This window comes from Gobio gobio, assembly GCF_949357685.1.
Source record: "Gobio gobio genome assembly, chromosome: 21".
Taxonomy (NCBI): Eukaryota; Metazoa; Chordata; class Actinopteri; order Cypriniformes; family Gobionidae; genus Gobio; species Gobio gobio.
In genome coordinates this window covers 23,812,872-23,830,784 of record NC_137117.1, presented here as the reverse complement: position 1 = coordinate 23,830,784, position 17,913 = coordinate 23,812,872, and the positions used below count along the sequence as shown (strand labels likewise).

The following is a 17,913-nucleotide window of genomic DNA, read 5'->3' as shown; positions in this document are numbered from 1 at the left end:
AGCCAGGCAACCCCACATCACACTGCAGTCATTCGAAATCCCATAGTCCCGTTATAACAAATGCTGTTTCCACACAAGGGCTGGGAGCCGGCCAGAAGACCGGCCAGCACAGAAGAAACTTCAGGCTCATTCATTTGCGTTTTGTCTTGGGCTTTTAAAAACGACAGGAGTGTTTTACATTCAGGCATATTCACAGGTTAAAAACATTGATCTTTTCTCTAAGGTTTGTCCTCTGATGTTAATTTTCTAGGGCAACTCAGCAAAATGGGGCCAGTTTCTAATGAGATGAAATTCCAAAGAAATTAGGCTAAAACCCAATCATTCAGACATCGCCGTCGTTCAATGTTCACCAGTACCCTCCAGGCTGACAGTGGAATGGAAGGCACACCATGGTTTTTTCACTTAAGGAAGCATCTGCTTTACAGATAGTGTGAAAAACACTGGATGGAAGCAAAAAAAGAACCAGCATGCTTTAGCAAATAGCAACATGCAGCCATGTACACGTGTATTGCTGCTTTGGGGCTGTAATTAGGATATCAAACTTAGATTGTGAACATGTTCCTGGTTCATTCCAAAACAATACTCACAAGACACTTTGACACACTCAACTTACAAAAGACTTTTGTTTATCCCTGTTACATTTGCTTGGACTTGCTCCTAGTTAAAATAAAAATAAACAAAAATAAATGTTGCCTTGGAATTTTGATACATTTACATTTTGGTGCATAAACACTAATATTTGACCAGAGAAAACCTGGAATGTGGGAACAACTTCAACATTTTCTGGACAGCATTATCAGATTGAAAAGAGTCTGGCCTACAACCTCAGGACCATCAGGGCCTGCACTCAGAAAAAAAGAAAAGGAAAAAAAGAGAGACTGAAAAAAAAAAAAGAGACTGACTGACTAACCTTCAACCTATTTGCTCAATGTGGTTTGTTTGGGAAAAAAAAACGTCAAACTGACTTTTTTTGTGTGCCTTTGGAAATCTGAGACTGTGAACACCAGAAGAAATTACAATGCATTTCGGTAATGTTTTATAACAATATAAATTACTCAAAAGTGCCATTTAAAAAAAAATATATATATAATTATGTTAAATCGCCTGAAATGATGATAGGCATTTTACTCAACTAAGCAAAAAAACAAAAACAAAAAAAGATTTGAAAGTACATTCCATTTTCAGAGGAAAAGTTACAAGTACAAATTGGCCAACAATCACCTAGTTGACTAATTTATTCAGATATAGTACAACATGTAGACATTAGTAAGTATACATAGTGCTATATATAATGCTTTGTCTACATATTTTTGAAAGCTCAAAGAAACGCATCTATTTTGGTCACATAAACCATAATATAATTTTTTTTTTTGTTTGACAGAAGAAAATAAGTCAGAGGTTTGGAATGACATGAGGTTATGTAAATGAGGACAGAATGTACATTTTTGGGTGAATGATCCCTTTTAGACAATTAGTCAAATAATCTTTTATATAACATTTTAGACATGTCTAATCAGAAGTTCAACTCAAAGCTAATCTTAGCTGAAATGAAAGAAAGACAATATTGGGTTGTGGGTGGCGAGTGATAAAAGGAGGGGGGGGGGGGGTCACAGTGGACGCAGACAGGAAAAGGGAGAAAGACCTCCTGGGCTCATCTCATCTGGGGTTCCCCATTTGAGCCAGCTGCTGTTATCTTTCTATGTCGTGGTGGCAGTGAGGCCAGCTGTGAGAAGCGTGACCCACTTTCAGCCCCTCAGTCTCAACTTCCCCCCCAAACAACGCGCCGCCCCTCCAAATCAGCTCCAGGCCTTGGCCACACATTCCAGCACCTTTTAATTGATTTCATCTGCAGACTCGTCCTCTGTGAGGATATGGGCTCGTAAAAGGCAAGTTCTCGGGTTTAACTCGGGTCTTTTGAGCCCACAATTGAATTTTGGAACGGAGTTGACATTTTTGCTCAAAATTACAATTATATTAGGGTGGTTCTTATTACAGTGAAGAAAATTTCTGGAAGTTTCACCAAATGCTGCTACATAACTTTTCAGTCTCTGTTATGCTAAGAGAAATTCCTGAGGATCCTGTTTGTAATTAGAAGTTGTAGCCCAAAAAACAGAAAAATAACATGAGAAAAGAGAGGGAAATGGGGAAAATGATGGAAAGACAGAAAGAACACAAGAGATCAGTTGCAAGGCTGGTTCTCATCAGCTTGCACTGCTCTCCTCCCTTTAGGAATGTCCGTCTGCCTCACAGACCTGCAGGTGACAGTGGAAGCTAAACACAGTGTGTAAATTACATAATCAAAGTCCAATTTTGAAATAAAATCAAGCTCAGCGATGTTTCATTCAGCAAGGATGCATTGATTAAATAAATCAAGTGGCAGTGAAGACATTTATAATGTTACAAGATCTCTATTTCAAATGAATCCTGTCTTTAGACCTTTCTATTCATTAAAGAAGCCTGAGTATCAGTTTCCACAAAAAATATTAAGCAGCAACTGTTTTCAACATTGATAATATGTTTCTTGAGCACCAAATCAGCATTTTAGAAAGATTTCTAAAGGATCAAGTGACACTGAAGACTGTAGCCGCATCACAGGAATAAATTACATTTTAAAACATACTAAAATAGAAAATAGTTATTTTAAATTGTAATAATAATTTCACAATATTACTGTTTTACTGTTTTTTTTAATCAAATAAATGCAGTCTGGATGAGCATGAGAGACTTCTTTCAAAAACATTCAAAATCTTACCAACCACAAACTTCTGAATGGTACGGTGTGTATATTTGAAATTACTTTTTTAACAGCAATACACAATCAGATTTTTCAAAAGGCCAATTACGCAACCCAGTTATAATGTTAAGGCATCCAGCATTAAGAGCACCGACTACAACCCACAATACATCAACTAAGTAACATCCACCATTAAGTCACTGCCAGTAGGGAGAAGGTTAGAGAAATCTTCTAGAACAAGACAGTTCTTACCGCTGCATTTTGCCGCCTTTTCAGCACAACACTGCAGTACCCCTGGGAAGGGATATGGGTTAACATAAGGGTAAAGGGAAGACCAATTAGGCTACATCCTCTGTTCACAGAGCTCTATTTCTATGCTGAGACCCAGTGTCAAACACAGTCCAGTGACCCGCTTGAGGAACACCACACTGAGCAGGTCGGGGGTCCACCTCATTTGAAACGTAGAAAAGGGCCTCAAACACATTGAGTGTAGTTACACACTGAAGCGTGCACACACACACGCACTCACAACCAGGACAATACGGTCAAATAAGAGAGCTCTGTGAATAACTGTACTGGCCAACTGCTCACACGTAATGTGGTCAGTCTCTCTGAACAGTCATTCTGAAATGACCAACCGCTAATTTTTTTGCCAGGTTTTAATATAAAAATCTTGCTTCTGTATGTTTTATGATGATACCTTGAAAAAGTGGATTAATTAACACTTAATATAAACAAAAACAAAAGGTAACTGTGTACCCATGTTTGCAAAGGTAAAGCCCATTCCAGTTTCTTAAAGAGGACGTATATACATGGCTAAACTGCTAAGAGTTGAAGACCAAAATTATTATTATTAGCCCCCCCTATGAATTTTCAAATCTTTTTCAAATATTTCCCAAGTGATGTTAAACAGACCAAGGGAATTTGAACACAGTATTTCTTATTATATTTATTTTTCCTCTGGCGAAAGCATTATTTCATTTCAATTTGCCTGGAATAAAATAACTATAAAATTTTTTTTAAAAAAAGGTCAATATTATTAGCCCCCTTAAGAAATGATCTGTTTAATTGGCTACGGAACAAACCACTGTTAACCAATGACTTGCCTAATTAATCCTCCAAGCCTTTAAATTGCAATTTAAGCTGAGGATTAGTATCTTGCAAAACAACTGGTAAAATAATATGTACTGTCATCATGGCAAAGACAAAATAAATTAGTTTAGACTTGAGGAAAATAATTGTTAATGCTCATAAAGGAGGAGAAGGATACACGTTTATCAAAGCATTTTCAAGTGTCAAGAGCTGCCGTGAGAAGTAAGGCCTGTTCACACAGGGACGGTTTTCGCGCACGTTTATCGCCGACGTTTAACGCCTCGAGGCTAAACAAAGGGCACCAATGTGAGTGTGCACACCGACGCGCAAAACGCCAGGCGCAAAAGCGGAATTTAAAAAAAACCGCCTCGGGTTAGTTCTTATTTTGATGCGGCGCGTTAAAAACTGGCCAACCAATGAGATAAGCGCTTTTGTTCACGTGCCTGGAGCTGCTGAAGTGACAGTAAAACACGACTCGGTGGCGCTCAAGCAGAAAACGGTCTTGCCAAGCACACATTGATACGATGAAGAAGTAGTAAGTAGACAAAGAAGAAGAATGAACTGCTAATGCTGCTTGCCAGTTAGCAAAAAGTGTGTGAATGGTTTTGGCCATAGACATATGTCTATGGTTTTGGCAAGCACATAAATACTGTCTCTCTTCTTCTTCTGTGTGACAAGCGGGTGTCAGAAGCGTAAAGTGCCGCAGCACCACCTTGTGTACACCCTTAAAAATAAAAGGTGCCAGGAAGAACCAAAAAGGGGTATTCACAGTGATGCCATAGAAGAACCATTTCTGGTACCTTGAAGAACCATTTTTTCCTAACCATTTTATAGTCTAAAGAACCTTTCTGTGCTACAAAGAACTTTTTCTGAAATGTTCTTTGGATATAAAAGGTTCTTCATGGAACCATACACCATGCCAAAGAACCATTTAAGAACCTTTATTTTTAAGAGTGTACTGGGAGCGCCATCTACTGAATGTGCACGTTCACTTGGCGCATCGCCAGTGAAAATCGTTTGGGTGTGAACACTCAAGATGCGCCAAAAAACTTAATGAAAAACGTTGGCGATAAGCGTGCGCGATATTCGTCCCAGTTTGTACAGGCCTGTATTCTCAAGAAGTTTGAAGAGGCCAGAACAAGACTGGCAGAGGCGTGAAGCGAAAGATTTCAAAATTTTTGGAAAGACAACTAGTGAGAGAGGTTGCTAAAGACCAAAGAACAGATGCCAAGACACTAGTGAATGATTTCGCCAAGTCTGGGACTGATGTCTCAACAAAGACCTCCACAGGAATGGACTGCGAGGTTGCCGAACAAGAAAGATTAATTTCTGAAAATGAGACACCTCCAAGCTAGACTGAAGTTTGCCATGGACAACCTGGAGAAAAATTGAAACATGGCGGTGGGAGTGTTTCAGTGCATTTGGAACTGGGGTTGGAGGAATCATAAAAAAAGGAAGACTACGAGAAGATTTTGAAAGACAACCTCAGGCAATCTGCAACAAAACTTGTTTAGGTCGACGTTTTGTCTCTCAGCATGATAAAGACCCAAAGCATACCTCACTTCTGATGAAGAACTACCTACAAACGACCAAAGTGAACGTCCTTGACTGGCCTGCACAAAGCCCAGACATGAATCCAATAGAAAATCTGTGGCGCACACTGAAGACCAGAGTCCATGCCAGAAGACCAACAAATCTGGAACAGCTTGAGATATTTGCTAAAGAGGAATGGGACTTGCCTGAAACTCGCTCCTAAGGAGACTTGCCCGAAACTTGTTGAGAACTACAACAAATTACTAAAGGCTGTTATCAAGCAAAAAGGATCCACTATTGACATTAGAGGGCTAATAATTTTGACCTATAAACTTTATTCTTGGTTATCATTTTGTTTCCATTTGTATTAAAAACACTCCAAGTTTTCTAAATAAACTATTAGGTTTAGAAATACGGTGTTGAAAAAAATCTTCACTCCATTAAATAGCACTTGGGAATTATTTGAAAAAGAATGAAATGTTTCATAGGGGGCTAATAATTTTGTATATTACCTAGGCTGCCGTATCCAATCCAAATAAGTTATATTCTCTAATGAGGAAATAAAAGGTCTGAATTACCAGTTCATTTTAAAGTTATTTTATATGGAGTGAACATCCCAAAAGCTTAAAGATGGCTCCCCGATACCAGGTTGAGTAGGCGGTATAGACTAGCCAAACATTTATCAGTTATGTATCAGATATCTGAAACTGGAAGTACAAGCTTGGCAGTGGGTGTTCGGGAGATCATGTCCATTTTGATGTTCCCTCATTATGACCCAACTTGATGTCTGATATTATAGAAAACCTAGTTTCTTATGGCTAATGACAACTAATGAGTATTATACACTTATGGGGGACAGGCAGTGTTATTTTAGCATTATATATATTATTATAATATTTATTCATATTTTAATTAGATTATTTCATTTTTTTATGTGCTTGTCAGTTTTTGGTTAAATTTATTATTAGCTTTCATTTATTTTTATTTAAGTTTTAGTACATTTAGCACTTCAAAAAACTTATTACGTTTTTTATTTATATTTTATTTCAGCTTTATTTCAATAAAGAAAACTATTTTAATGTTTTAGTTAACAATAACACTTGCTAGAGGATAATGATTTTTGGAGGGGAAAAAATAGGACCGCAAAAACATAAGATAATGAAATGCCACTGATAAAGGAGTATTGTAATAAATTAAATTGCCTTTAATTATTGTAACCTTCACTGTTAAATCACAGAATAATGGTTTATATGTTCCTTTACTCCCATTTTACTGTGAGATGCGTTTACTGATATTTTTTTTCCCTGCAATTTGAAATGAAAAATATATAAAAATATAACTAAAAAACAAAAATCTTTTTTCCAAAATTAAAATTAAAATGCCACATTGTGGCCACCCTTCTCCTCTGCACTCTCACCCTGCTCCTCATTGTATATTAAATCAACTGATTCTCTTTTAACACGTAGCTATTATTTGCTTAGTCTTCCTTTCAGTTAAACCCATTGTATTCACAAAGTTATCACCACAAAGAGTTTCTAGTCTTAAAAGGCGTACAACATTTTATACTTGACACATGGATCAACAAACAGGATTTACAGAGATTGTAGGAGCTGCCCAGGCAAGTTCCCGGGTGTAAACTACCCCATGAAACTATTAGGGCAGGTTTGATGTCCACAGAACACCTGTTTCTTTTCTAATACCGGTCATTTCATATAAACAACACAATGACTGATTACAAGTCAGGGCACAAGAAGGCCCCAGGTCATTTTCATGACCACCAATTGTACATTTCTAGTAACTGCTGTCCACCTCTAGGATGAGTAACTTGAAATATTCTTCATAGATGCATTACAGCTCTAGGTGTGTTGCAGACTGTCTTTAGTCCCAGCATTTGGATTTTTATTGCTTTCACATGGGCAGTTCTCTGATAGCCAGATGAGAGCGATAGTGAGGAGCGTTAAAACGCAAGACAAAACCTTCAATGAGCTGAGGTCATCTGGAATATGAGGATGGAGAAGAAGAATGGCTTCTTAAAGGGACAGATCACCCAAAAATAGAAGTTCTGTCATTATTTACTAAACCCCTACACCTTCCACACCCATATGATTTTATTTTATCTTCTGAACAAAAAGGGAGGTGTTATTTTTTGAGCACCTAAAATGACAAAAAAGGAAATAATGACTGTAAATTTGATTGGCTTCACAATATAGCGCAGCTATTGCGTTGAGAGCGTCTGAAAACGGTGACATCCTTAAACGTGGAAAAAAACGTTATCCTAAATAAACCACGGAGATCAAACAGATTTAGCCATACATATATGATCCAGAATCAGATCTAGAGGCTGAAATTGGACAGGAGAAGCAGCAACGACGACTACAGCTGGACGTCTCAATGGTATGTACTGTAACTGTATACTTGCTTAGCGGCTTGTCATTAGAGCCCGACCGATATATCGGCGGGCCGATATTATCGGCCGATATTAGGCTTTTTCCAAACTATCGGTATCGGCATTTATGATGGCCGATAAATGAATATTTTTTTAAAAATAAAAAAACCGGACGAAACACCTCTCAAACACATTGAGTGTTGGCGTTTCATAGTTTGTCCACCAGAGGGCGCTCTACAACGTGCCGGCTGGCAACACCACCAGCTGATCCAGCAGAGTCATGCTGAGCTTCAGCGCTCTGAGCGCTGCATTCACAACACAGATCATCCGCGAAATGCATGTAAGTTGGCAACGAGACATACATTGCTTGAATTGAATAACAGTTAAAAGAACATCCCCATCAGTTCTCTTAACTCAAATAACATGACACAATTTGTAACTGCCAAGTCCAGTTTTGCTGTTACATGTAAGCCAAGAGAGCTGGTAATTACGCTAGGTTACAGTTGACTGACTTATTTTACCTCGGACAATGTGACTGAATAAAATGTATTTCTTTAATAGTCTGACAGTTTGACATCATGAGACGTATCATCTCTCCCCTGCCCGTTATTTTGAAAAAGTATACATATTTCTAAATTATAACTTATCATAGACGCTAACCACAAAGCTAGCTAATGCGATGGCTATCAGTGGGAGACCGCTAACATTAATGCGCCTTGAAAAACACAACAAACTTATTCTGCCTAAATAAAGTAATGATTACTGTATTTATAACTAGTATATTTGTAGTTCCAGTCTCTGCATTGTAAATCGTAAGTTAGGCTCATGAAGAGTGAACGAAAGTGCGTGACTTCGTTCAGACGCCGCATTAACGAGTCAAATAATGGATTACACGAGTCATCATCAGTAACGTTAGTAGATTTTAGAAGGCAGGCAGCAAATGATGATTGAAAATGGTTTGTGGTAGCTTGATGGATAGAATTAAAAGTGCATGTAAAGGGATAAGCAAGTTGACATTGTAATTATAAGGTGGCTCATATTTATACTGTATATAGTTTATGTTTTGCTGTTGTTGTTATTTATCAGAACTTCTAGAACTTAACTGAATATTTTTTTTTCCAGTCTTGCTAAAAGTTATATTTATAAAGCTTACCACATCTATTAATACTGGTAACTTTGATTTTTTGTTTTTGTTAGCCTATTGTGTTTTCGTCCAAACGACTTTAAGTTTCATATCTTAAGTTTGTATTTTTATACATTTTATTTATCAGAACTTTAATATATTTTATGTTCCTCTGTTCTGTTGTAACAATAAAACAAACAAGTTTATTTTTAAACTGCATTATCATATTATTTTAGAGAGGCTGAGGGATCATGAATAACTACAAATAACTGATGTATAAGGGAAATCTGTTTGTGTTTTTTTACGCGTTTCTGTTATTTTATTTTTTATTTTTTTATATATATCGGCTGATATATCGGAATATCGGATTTTTAAGTGACCAAATATTTGTATCGGTATCGGCCTTAAAAATCCTTTATCGGTCGGGCTCTACTTGTCATGCGCGAGTTTTACAACATTTTTGTGTGTTTACTCGTGGTTTATGAGGACATAATTTGGTTTATGGACTATTGTATGCGATTTAATGTTAGCAGTAGCAAGCGGAGCGGTTTTGCACGTCAGACTGGTGCGTGTTTACATAGAAAAACAATGGAATAGTAGCACATTTGAATGAACGAGTCGATAGCTAACAACACAAACACATTTGAAGCAGTTTTACTCACCGCCTACTTCCAACGCACAACCGTGAACCTTATTCTCTGGGACCGCTCCATCTTTCAGCATTAGACGAGCTACAAATCCAGAGTTGAACTGGGGCTTGTTTATAAACCATCGTCGCCAAATTTCAGGGAACAAACAAAAACACTTGTAACTCCATTGCTGCTCTGGAAAAACAAACTCCATCCACTGTCCCATTAATGCTGGGTTCTTTGGGAAGTTCTTTGGGAAGCTGTGCAGGGTTGTCTTGCCCTGACAACGAAAAACACACATCTTTGGTGACATTATTGATTTCGCAAAGTTCCGTGACTGCAGCCGATGACTTCCCTAAAGCCGAGCACAGTGCGTTGATGGGGGTGCATTTGCTCTCTCGCTCTAGTCGCACGCACGCACCCTTCCGGGACAAGAGCCCATACAAGGACATTCCGCCCTTGTTGACGTCACTTTGGCCCATACTAGAAAAAAACTTTCCGAAACCGGAAGTTGTATTTTTGGGACAGAAATACGCCATCAAATGTCCAACTTTTTTTTTTTTCACTTTACTTCTACATTTACCATTTTTAGGATGGGAATCCAAGTCTACTTAAATAGAAAATCGTTTAAAGTTGTAATAATATTCCACACTATTATTGCTTTTACTGTATTGTTGATCCAATAAAAACTATCTTGGTGAGCATAAGAGATTCTGTCAAAAACAGAAAAATAGTACCGATCCCAAACTATTGAACGGTAGTATAAATAAAAGAGTGAATGAGAGAAAGAAAAGGTAAAAAAAGAGAAATATATAAAGTAAAAAACAAGTGTGGGATGTTTTGAAAAGATGACAATTGGCCTCAACATTTGAGCAGCCATGTTTGCGCCTCATGTGAGGAAGGAAGGCGGCAACCATCAGATTCTTCATATGTCAGACTCTAAAGGAACAGCCAAACACTACACACAATTTCCCATGTCTGCGATAATCATGACATCACACCAAAAAGGACCTAGTAGTTGACAGAAGCACTTGCTAACCCACTCGCTTATGTTTCCTGTCACTGGCACATCAACAGCACCAACCTACTTCTGTTGTGCTACATGCAGCCATGTCCTCCTGGGTGTAGCAGTTAAATAGGGTAAACACTAATAACGCAAGCCGAAAACACCAATTACAGCACACTTAACTCAATACCATCAACAATATCCTTTCATTCACAGCTCCAAACCTCTCACACAAGGAGGAACCATGCGATATCTAGTCGGTTATGCAAATCCAGGTTTAGCCTTCAGTCGCAGAGGAGTCTACCGTGTTTCACAAGAAGAGGGGAGGTTAAAAGAGGGAGATTAGAGCCTCCTCAGGCCCTGGGTGGTAAGACTCCAGCTGAGCAATCTAATGCTATTACATTGTGCTTTTCTTATTTCAAAAGACAATTCTTGTACGCCGACAAAAATAAACTGTCGAAAATCGGATTTTCGGTCAAAGACATGAATAATCCAAAAAGGAATATTCTGGGTTCATTGCAAGGTATGCTACACAGACAACATTCAAGGCAAACCACGCGTTGGCACATGTTTTTAATAGTCTAAAAGCTGAAATATTAAGCTTTTTTGTTTTTGTTTTAAGCACTTATATTAATTCATCCGTACAAACAAATCTGTAAAAAGTGGTAGGATTATGGAGTAATGCTCCGTGTAAACATGGGATGGTTACATCATGTCCCTTTCTGCTATCATTGGGAGTATTCTGTGAAAGTTACCCCATTTAGTGGCTTTACATGGTCATGAGGAGTTTAACCCTTGTGCATCAACTTAATAAAGTTACTCTGAGGTTCTTAGAGGACAAAAATTGTCCATGTAAAAAAGTCATACTTTTAAGCTGTGGAGGACAGACTTAAGTTTGGTCTCATTTTAAAGAAGACCCTTGGCAGATTATTGCTGATGTGAATTTTTATTTTATTTATAAAGCATTTAGTTTCTGAAAAGGATTAATTAACTTTTTTTATATAAAAATGTATATTTTATAAAACATGTTGAACTCAAAAACTGCTAGAAAATCAAAGCCATAAAGCGGTGTCCCAAATTTGAGGTTGATATCGCAATAAATGAGCTTTCAGTAAGATTTTTCTTCCATTAGATGCCAGCAAAGCTTTAGTTGTATACACAGCAGTGGGATTTGTGATTTGAAGTACAGTAAAATGTCTCTCTTTTAAACATTAAACACAGACACATGCACACACACACAATTTTATTAGTACACAAACCACACTGACATCCATACCAACACACTCACCCAATTAAAACTGCATAATTTATATTATTTAATTACAATAATACAGCAGAAGCAGAAAATATGAAGAAAAAAATAGTAAGTATTTGCTTTATAGGCCAAAAGAAAATGGTTCCATCTGGTAAAAAACATTAATACATTTTTATTTTGAAGCCTTGCCAACAGAATGAAAGCCTATTAACACAGACTGCATAATTCTATCATTAAATTAACCGTGGATTAAAAATTTTATGGGTTTCAAATGGGACATTTTTGTCCTAAGTGTAACTATTTTGCACACCTAGTTTAAAAGATTTATAGATTAGATAGATTTATTCCAATAAAAAATACACACGTCTGCCAAAATATATGCAGTTGGCATTAACAGAGGCAAAATGTATTATTTATTTTTTATGAAAAAGACAAAAATGTCCTTTAGGTAGCAAAACAGTTAAATACAGATCAAATTAATACAGACTTTTGAGTAATTCAAAGCTACTTTTGCTTATTTACAATCAGTTCTAGTGAAATTAAAAAGAAAATGCAAATAAATGTGCTCAACATTTTTACTTTTCTTTAAGGAAAGAGATGCATTCCTAATCATAAGGCTGACATATCATTTTTGACCTGGAAATGAGCAAATACTCTACTACAAACCTGACCTCTGAATCTATACATAACACACTAGTTATAGAAAATACGTTAAAATCTTTATGCATAACTTAAATAATATTCACAAGCTAAGAATTCGCCATTTCACAACATCACAACCAGCACATCTAATAGCACTGACAGTATGTCACAGATACTTTGAACCTGGAATATTCCTTAAGTGAGTAAGCGGTCACATTTGAATATCTGCTGTGCAAAATAAAGGTTACGTAACAGACTTTGCTGTTGCAGCTCTCTTCAACTAACAACAACAAAAGAAATCCAAGCCTGAATGAGAATGTTACCAAGAGGTTTATAATGTAGCTCTATTCATTCATCAAATGGGGCAGAGATGGTGTGGGAGAAACGAATGGTTGAATGAACACTGAATGTATGAGTAGATGTATTAATGTATGAATGTGGGAGGATTCATGGATTTATTTCAGACTATAAGAGGATTGTGGAAACCTCCGGAGTATCTGAGTCACAAAGACAGGGGTGTACATAAGATAATTCACTGATCAAGAAAAGGACAAAAAGATTAGTTGGTTACGATCAGTATTAATGTTGTTAAAGAAAACTATATATTTAAAAAAGATATATATATTTTAAAAACGAACTGATAACACTAGACAGTGCTGAGAAATTTAAAAGTGTTAAAGGTAGTTGACCCAAAAATTAAAGTTTTGTCATTACTTACTGACCCTTAAGTTCTTTCAAACCTGTATGAGTTTCCTTCTTATGTTGAACACAAAGGAAGATATTTTAAAGAATGTCGGTAACCAGACAGTTAATGGACCCCATGGACTTTTTATTGTATTTTTTTCCTACTATGGAAGTCGAAGGCTATTGTCAAATGTCTGGTTACCAACACTCTTTACAACATCTGCTTTTGTGTTCAACAGAAAAAAGAAATTCACTTGAGTAAATTATGACAATTTTCATTTTTGGGTGAACTATCCCTTTAAAAGTTTTTGAACGATACCTGCTCATTAACTCTTGCAGCATTAAAATCAGTATTGTTATTCTCAGCTAAAACTTTTACAAATTGTTTATGTTATTCGGAAAAAAAGCTGAAATAAAAACATTAGATGAACAACTTAAACGTAAAAAACTAAAATGACTAAAACTGAAATAAAAACAAATGAAAGCAAAATAAAAATATTAAAATAATAATAATAATAAAATGACAAACTCACAAACAATTTCTAAAATTTGCAAAACATAATGAATGACAAATTTGTAAATACCAACAAAAACAAAAAGTACAAAACAGACATTTACAATGTCGTAAAGCATAAAAACTGGTCTACTCCAACACTGAAAAAGCATCAGTTCTCCTGTTCCAACAGTGGTAAAGCCATGAGTTCCTAGTCATTGACAGTAGAATGATTCCAGCTCGGGCCCACTCACCACCTACGCCTGAGCCACTGCAAGGGTCACTCTGCATTCCATGAAGCCAAATGCTAACATGTACATTAAATCAGTGCTAAGCATTTACATGCCAAAATATGATCTAACAGTGAGCCAATGCCTCTGCAGATACATACTCCCAATCCTGCGAGCCAAGGCTGGTCGCTAATGGTCTGCTTTCCTATTCCTCCCCTGAAGTTACTTATGATGTCTAGAATAATGGCGCTCCTCTATCCAGATGTTCCAGAGAGGGTGGAGGTGGAGCAAGATAATACAACACAAGAACCTCAACCCTGCCTCTGTCCCGCCAGACCATTTCTTCCTCGTTTTCCACAGAGCAGACAAACTGCCTGGTCTTTCATGTCATAAAACCTACATGTTACTCTCATTCCCTGCCAAGGAAATCTCATCTCATTACTTTCATGAATGAGATGTGTTCAAATATAGAATATTTGTTTATGACAGTTATCTTTACGTACCAGTATAATAAAAATACCTACATCCCTCAGGCACCAAATCCTGTCTAGACAAGATAACGGTTCATACGAGGTCTCCTGAGGTTCATTTGGTTCCTTTTTTTGGTCTCAACTAAACCTATTATCAAAGCTCAGCAGAGGCTACTCATTTGCAACGGTCCAAATCATCTGACAGGCAGTCGGAGGTGGCTGCACGTGGGTCAAATGTGCAGAACAAACAAGTTGAACGACTCAATCACATGACTTGCGACACAACTGTTCATATCGCATTGCTTCAACAGTCATATAAATTACACTTAAGTTTCCTTAAGTAACTGAAGATTACAGATTAAATGTTATGATACAAAGGGACAGTCCAAATTACAGGCAGTTACATTTTTTTTGTCCATACAAATGATAGTCAATGGGCTCCACCAGCGACTTTCATTGTATTTAATGAGAATATTTCACAGAGGAAATAAAGTCATATAGGCTTGAAATGACATGAGTGAATAAAAGATGACAGAATTTTAATTTTTGGGTGAACTATCCCTTTAAGACAAATAAAAAGACTGATAAAAAAAAAAAACTGGCTAGTGAGTGACTTCTCTTGATCAGGCCTACATATGCACTTATTTCTCTGGCATGAGCATTGCATTTAGATCTGCATAATTCAAAATGTGGGCCATTTGTAGGCCAGTTTTCTGAGCCCTACTAAAAAGGACTGTTGCATAATTTATACAGATGTCACAGAAAACTATCTGGAGAATTTATTCAAAAGGCATCTGGTGTGCTTTGTAGGCACCATTTTCTTCGCATTTATGTGGATTGTTATTGTTAACATGACAAACTATAAATCAAAAGCTATAAAAAGGAATAACTAGGTCAAACTCTTTGGTATTTTAAAATATTTAGCCAACTTAAATATCTTAAACTGCTTGGGAACAATCAGATGTGTCAGACAAAGACAACCACACTATGATCTACCTCAATGGTGGGTTGCAACCCAAAAATGGGTCACTGGTCTGTTCTGATCACGGACAGAAGGGAAAGCAGAACGCTTAAAGGGATAGTTAACCCCAAAAAATGAAAATTCTGTCATCATTTACCCGTATGAATTTCTTTCTTCTGTTGAACACAAAAGAAGATATTTTAAAGGATGTCGGAAACCAAACAGTTGATGGAAGTCAATTGTATGGAAGTCAGTTGGGGTCCATCAACTGTTTAGTTAACCATACTTCAAAATATCTGCTTTGTGTCCAGCAGAAGGAAGAAATGCATACAGGTTTGTTGTTGAAACTTGAGGGTGACTAAATGATGACAGAAGTTGCATTTTTGGGGAAACTATCCCTCCGGATAATAAAATGTAACTAACCAAATAAAACTGCACAATCAAACTGCTTGGCAACATTAAAAAGGGAGGAAAAAATGCTACTCGTATCTTTAGTAGTTGATATCAAAATCTGCGTTCAATTAGGTTTTATGGTGCAAAACATTTTACATTCCCATAAACCAACACAGATTTGTTTTGTGTAATGCTGTAATCCTTGAAAACCATGAACAAAAAAAATTCAATAAATTACTAAGAAATATTACACTATTCAATGAAAATACAGGTCCATTTGCAGCATAAACATGATTTGCACCATTTATTCTTTAATAATAACAAAAAATGACGACACTAAGAATACTAAGAATACTAGCGTTTCATTTTGTATTACATTTTCAATGTAGAAAAACTCACTTTTAACTAAACTAAATGTGCAAACTTGGGCTGAATATTGGAGTGCAGACACATGAACATGATTCCTGATTGTGGAGAGCAATTATCATTGAATACCTCAGATAATGATTTTTACGTCACGCAAAACAAATGCTAAAGAACACACAAGACTCTTTCGTTGGCGATAACGAAGCACTAGAGGAGGATGTGCCTATCCGTGCACTTGAATAGAGAATGCGGGAATATGGAGCATGTCCACTGCATGCAAATAGACCTGTGGCGAGCTCCGCTTTCACTCCTACTGTAACAATTCGTGCAAGCACGAGAATAACATTTGACAGGCGTTCGAATTTATAAACGACTCTAGAGAACGCACAGGCCTGTTGAAGAAGCTATTGCGATATAACTCAACTCCCACATCTCCAATCTGTCCCCACAAGGCACAAACGCGTTAAAACCCGGGCGATTTGTAGCTTCTGTGAACAAATGCTGATAATGCAAATGTTTCATAATGAAACAGCTCGAGTCTGGATGAGGATAACAGATGTAGCAATCACAGCACAGGTGATAACAAAACTAAGCAAATGCCTTACACAGTATAGCCTATTTATTTATTTCTTCAAAACCAATCCCGCAAACCTGAAAGAATCGTTTGCCTCTGCCCACATAGTGGGTGTCGAAAGCAGCAGCCTACACGTAACGTTACTGTAGCTTGGTCTCTATTACCAGGCCATGTCTGAAAACTTTACAGACTGTCTCCCAAATGCATGCATGGACAAAATAACACGTTTAGTCGTGGTTACTCACCTTCAATGGCTCTGGTGGGATCTACAACCTCTATTGCAAAAACTAATCCCAGGTAGAGCAATCCAACAGCCAGCATGTTTGCATTGCAAGATGGCATTGCCTATGAAAATATCACAATTGTTCACGTAAGGCTGGATTCAAACACCTCATCCAAACCTCACAATTGTCCGCCGTGGTCTGTTGTTTCTTGCGCCCTCCGACACGCTAAAAAATGTAGCTGAGCAGACAATATGCACAGTAGAGAATGTGTCATTAAAATCTATATATAAAAAGGCTTTTCCAGCCTAAAAAGGCGAGGTGTTGTACAATGGCACGGTCATGAATGTTGCTTACTGATTAACAGCATGCAAGCAGATTTGTGGTGGCTTTTCGTAATGCCTTAAAATCAAAGCGGTCTTTTCTGTGATCAAATTATTCCTTTTGCAAAATCAGGATAACAAAAACACAAGAGCGTCAGTTAGCGGTCCTCGCTGCAAAAATAAAATAAAAAAGGCTCCTCTCTTCAGTGCCCCACCGCTTCTGATGCTGGTGGTGGTTCTGGTTACAATTTAAGTGAGGGGGGGAAAGTGGAGCCTCTACTGGACTGCTGCATGACGTCACCCACCTCGACAGGAGTCCAAAAAACGGAAAGCCCTACGCGGCACTGGGTACCTGCGCATGCGCGGCTCAGCTTACCGATGACCATTTGTTTTCACGCTCATTCGGTGGAAACTGATCCCGTCAAGCAGCCATCTTGGCTCTTTCTTAAGGCTCATTAATTCATTTGCATCGATTAACTAGCCTATTATATGAAGAATTGTTCTTGGCTGGATAATTGTTGCAATTAAATAATGAAGTTACGTGTGGAATAGGCTACATCTATTACTTTAGACTGTATTGTAAGCCTATGTTGTTTTTTTTAGCATCAATGATAAACATGATGACATGATGGATGAAGAACAAAGCAAAGAGAAAAACCTACAATATATAAATAGTAATAAAAATGAAGAAAAAAACAGCAACCAAAACAAAATTATTATTAATATATTATTGTTGTTGTTGTTGTTGTTATTTATTGACACATTTGAAGTGAGTTTTAGGATTGCCTTTTTGTTATT

General features: G+C 37.2%; 1 protein-coding gene across 1 annotated transcript in view; it reads right to left on the bottom strand.

Moving 5' to 3' along the window:
• lrp1ab (low density lipoprotein receptor-related protein 1Ab) overlaps positions 1 to 17,370 on the bottom strand; it is a 131,654-nt gene extending 114,284 nt beyond the window's left edge. Inside the window, exon 1 of the mRNA XM_079803350.1 lies at positions 16,817 to 17,370. Coding sequence (XP_079659476.1) covers positions 16,817 to 16,913 — 97 coding nt within the window. The 5' untranslated portion in view covers positions 16,914 to 17,370. The remainder of the gene's footprint in view (positions 1 to 16,816) is intronic.
• Between the last annotated feature and the right edge of the window lie 543 nt (positions 17,371 to 17,913).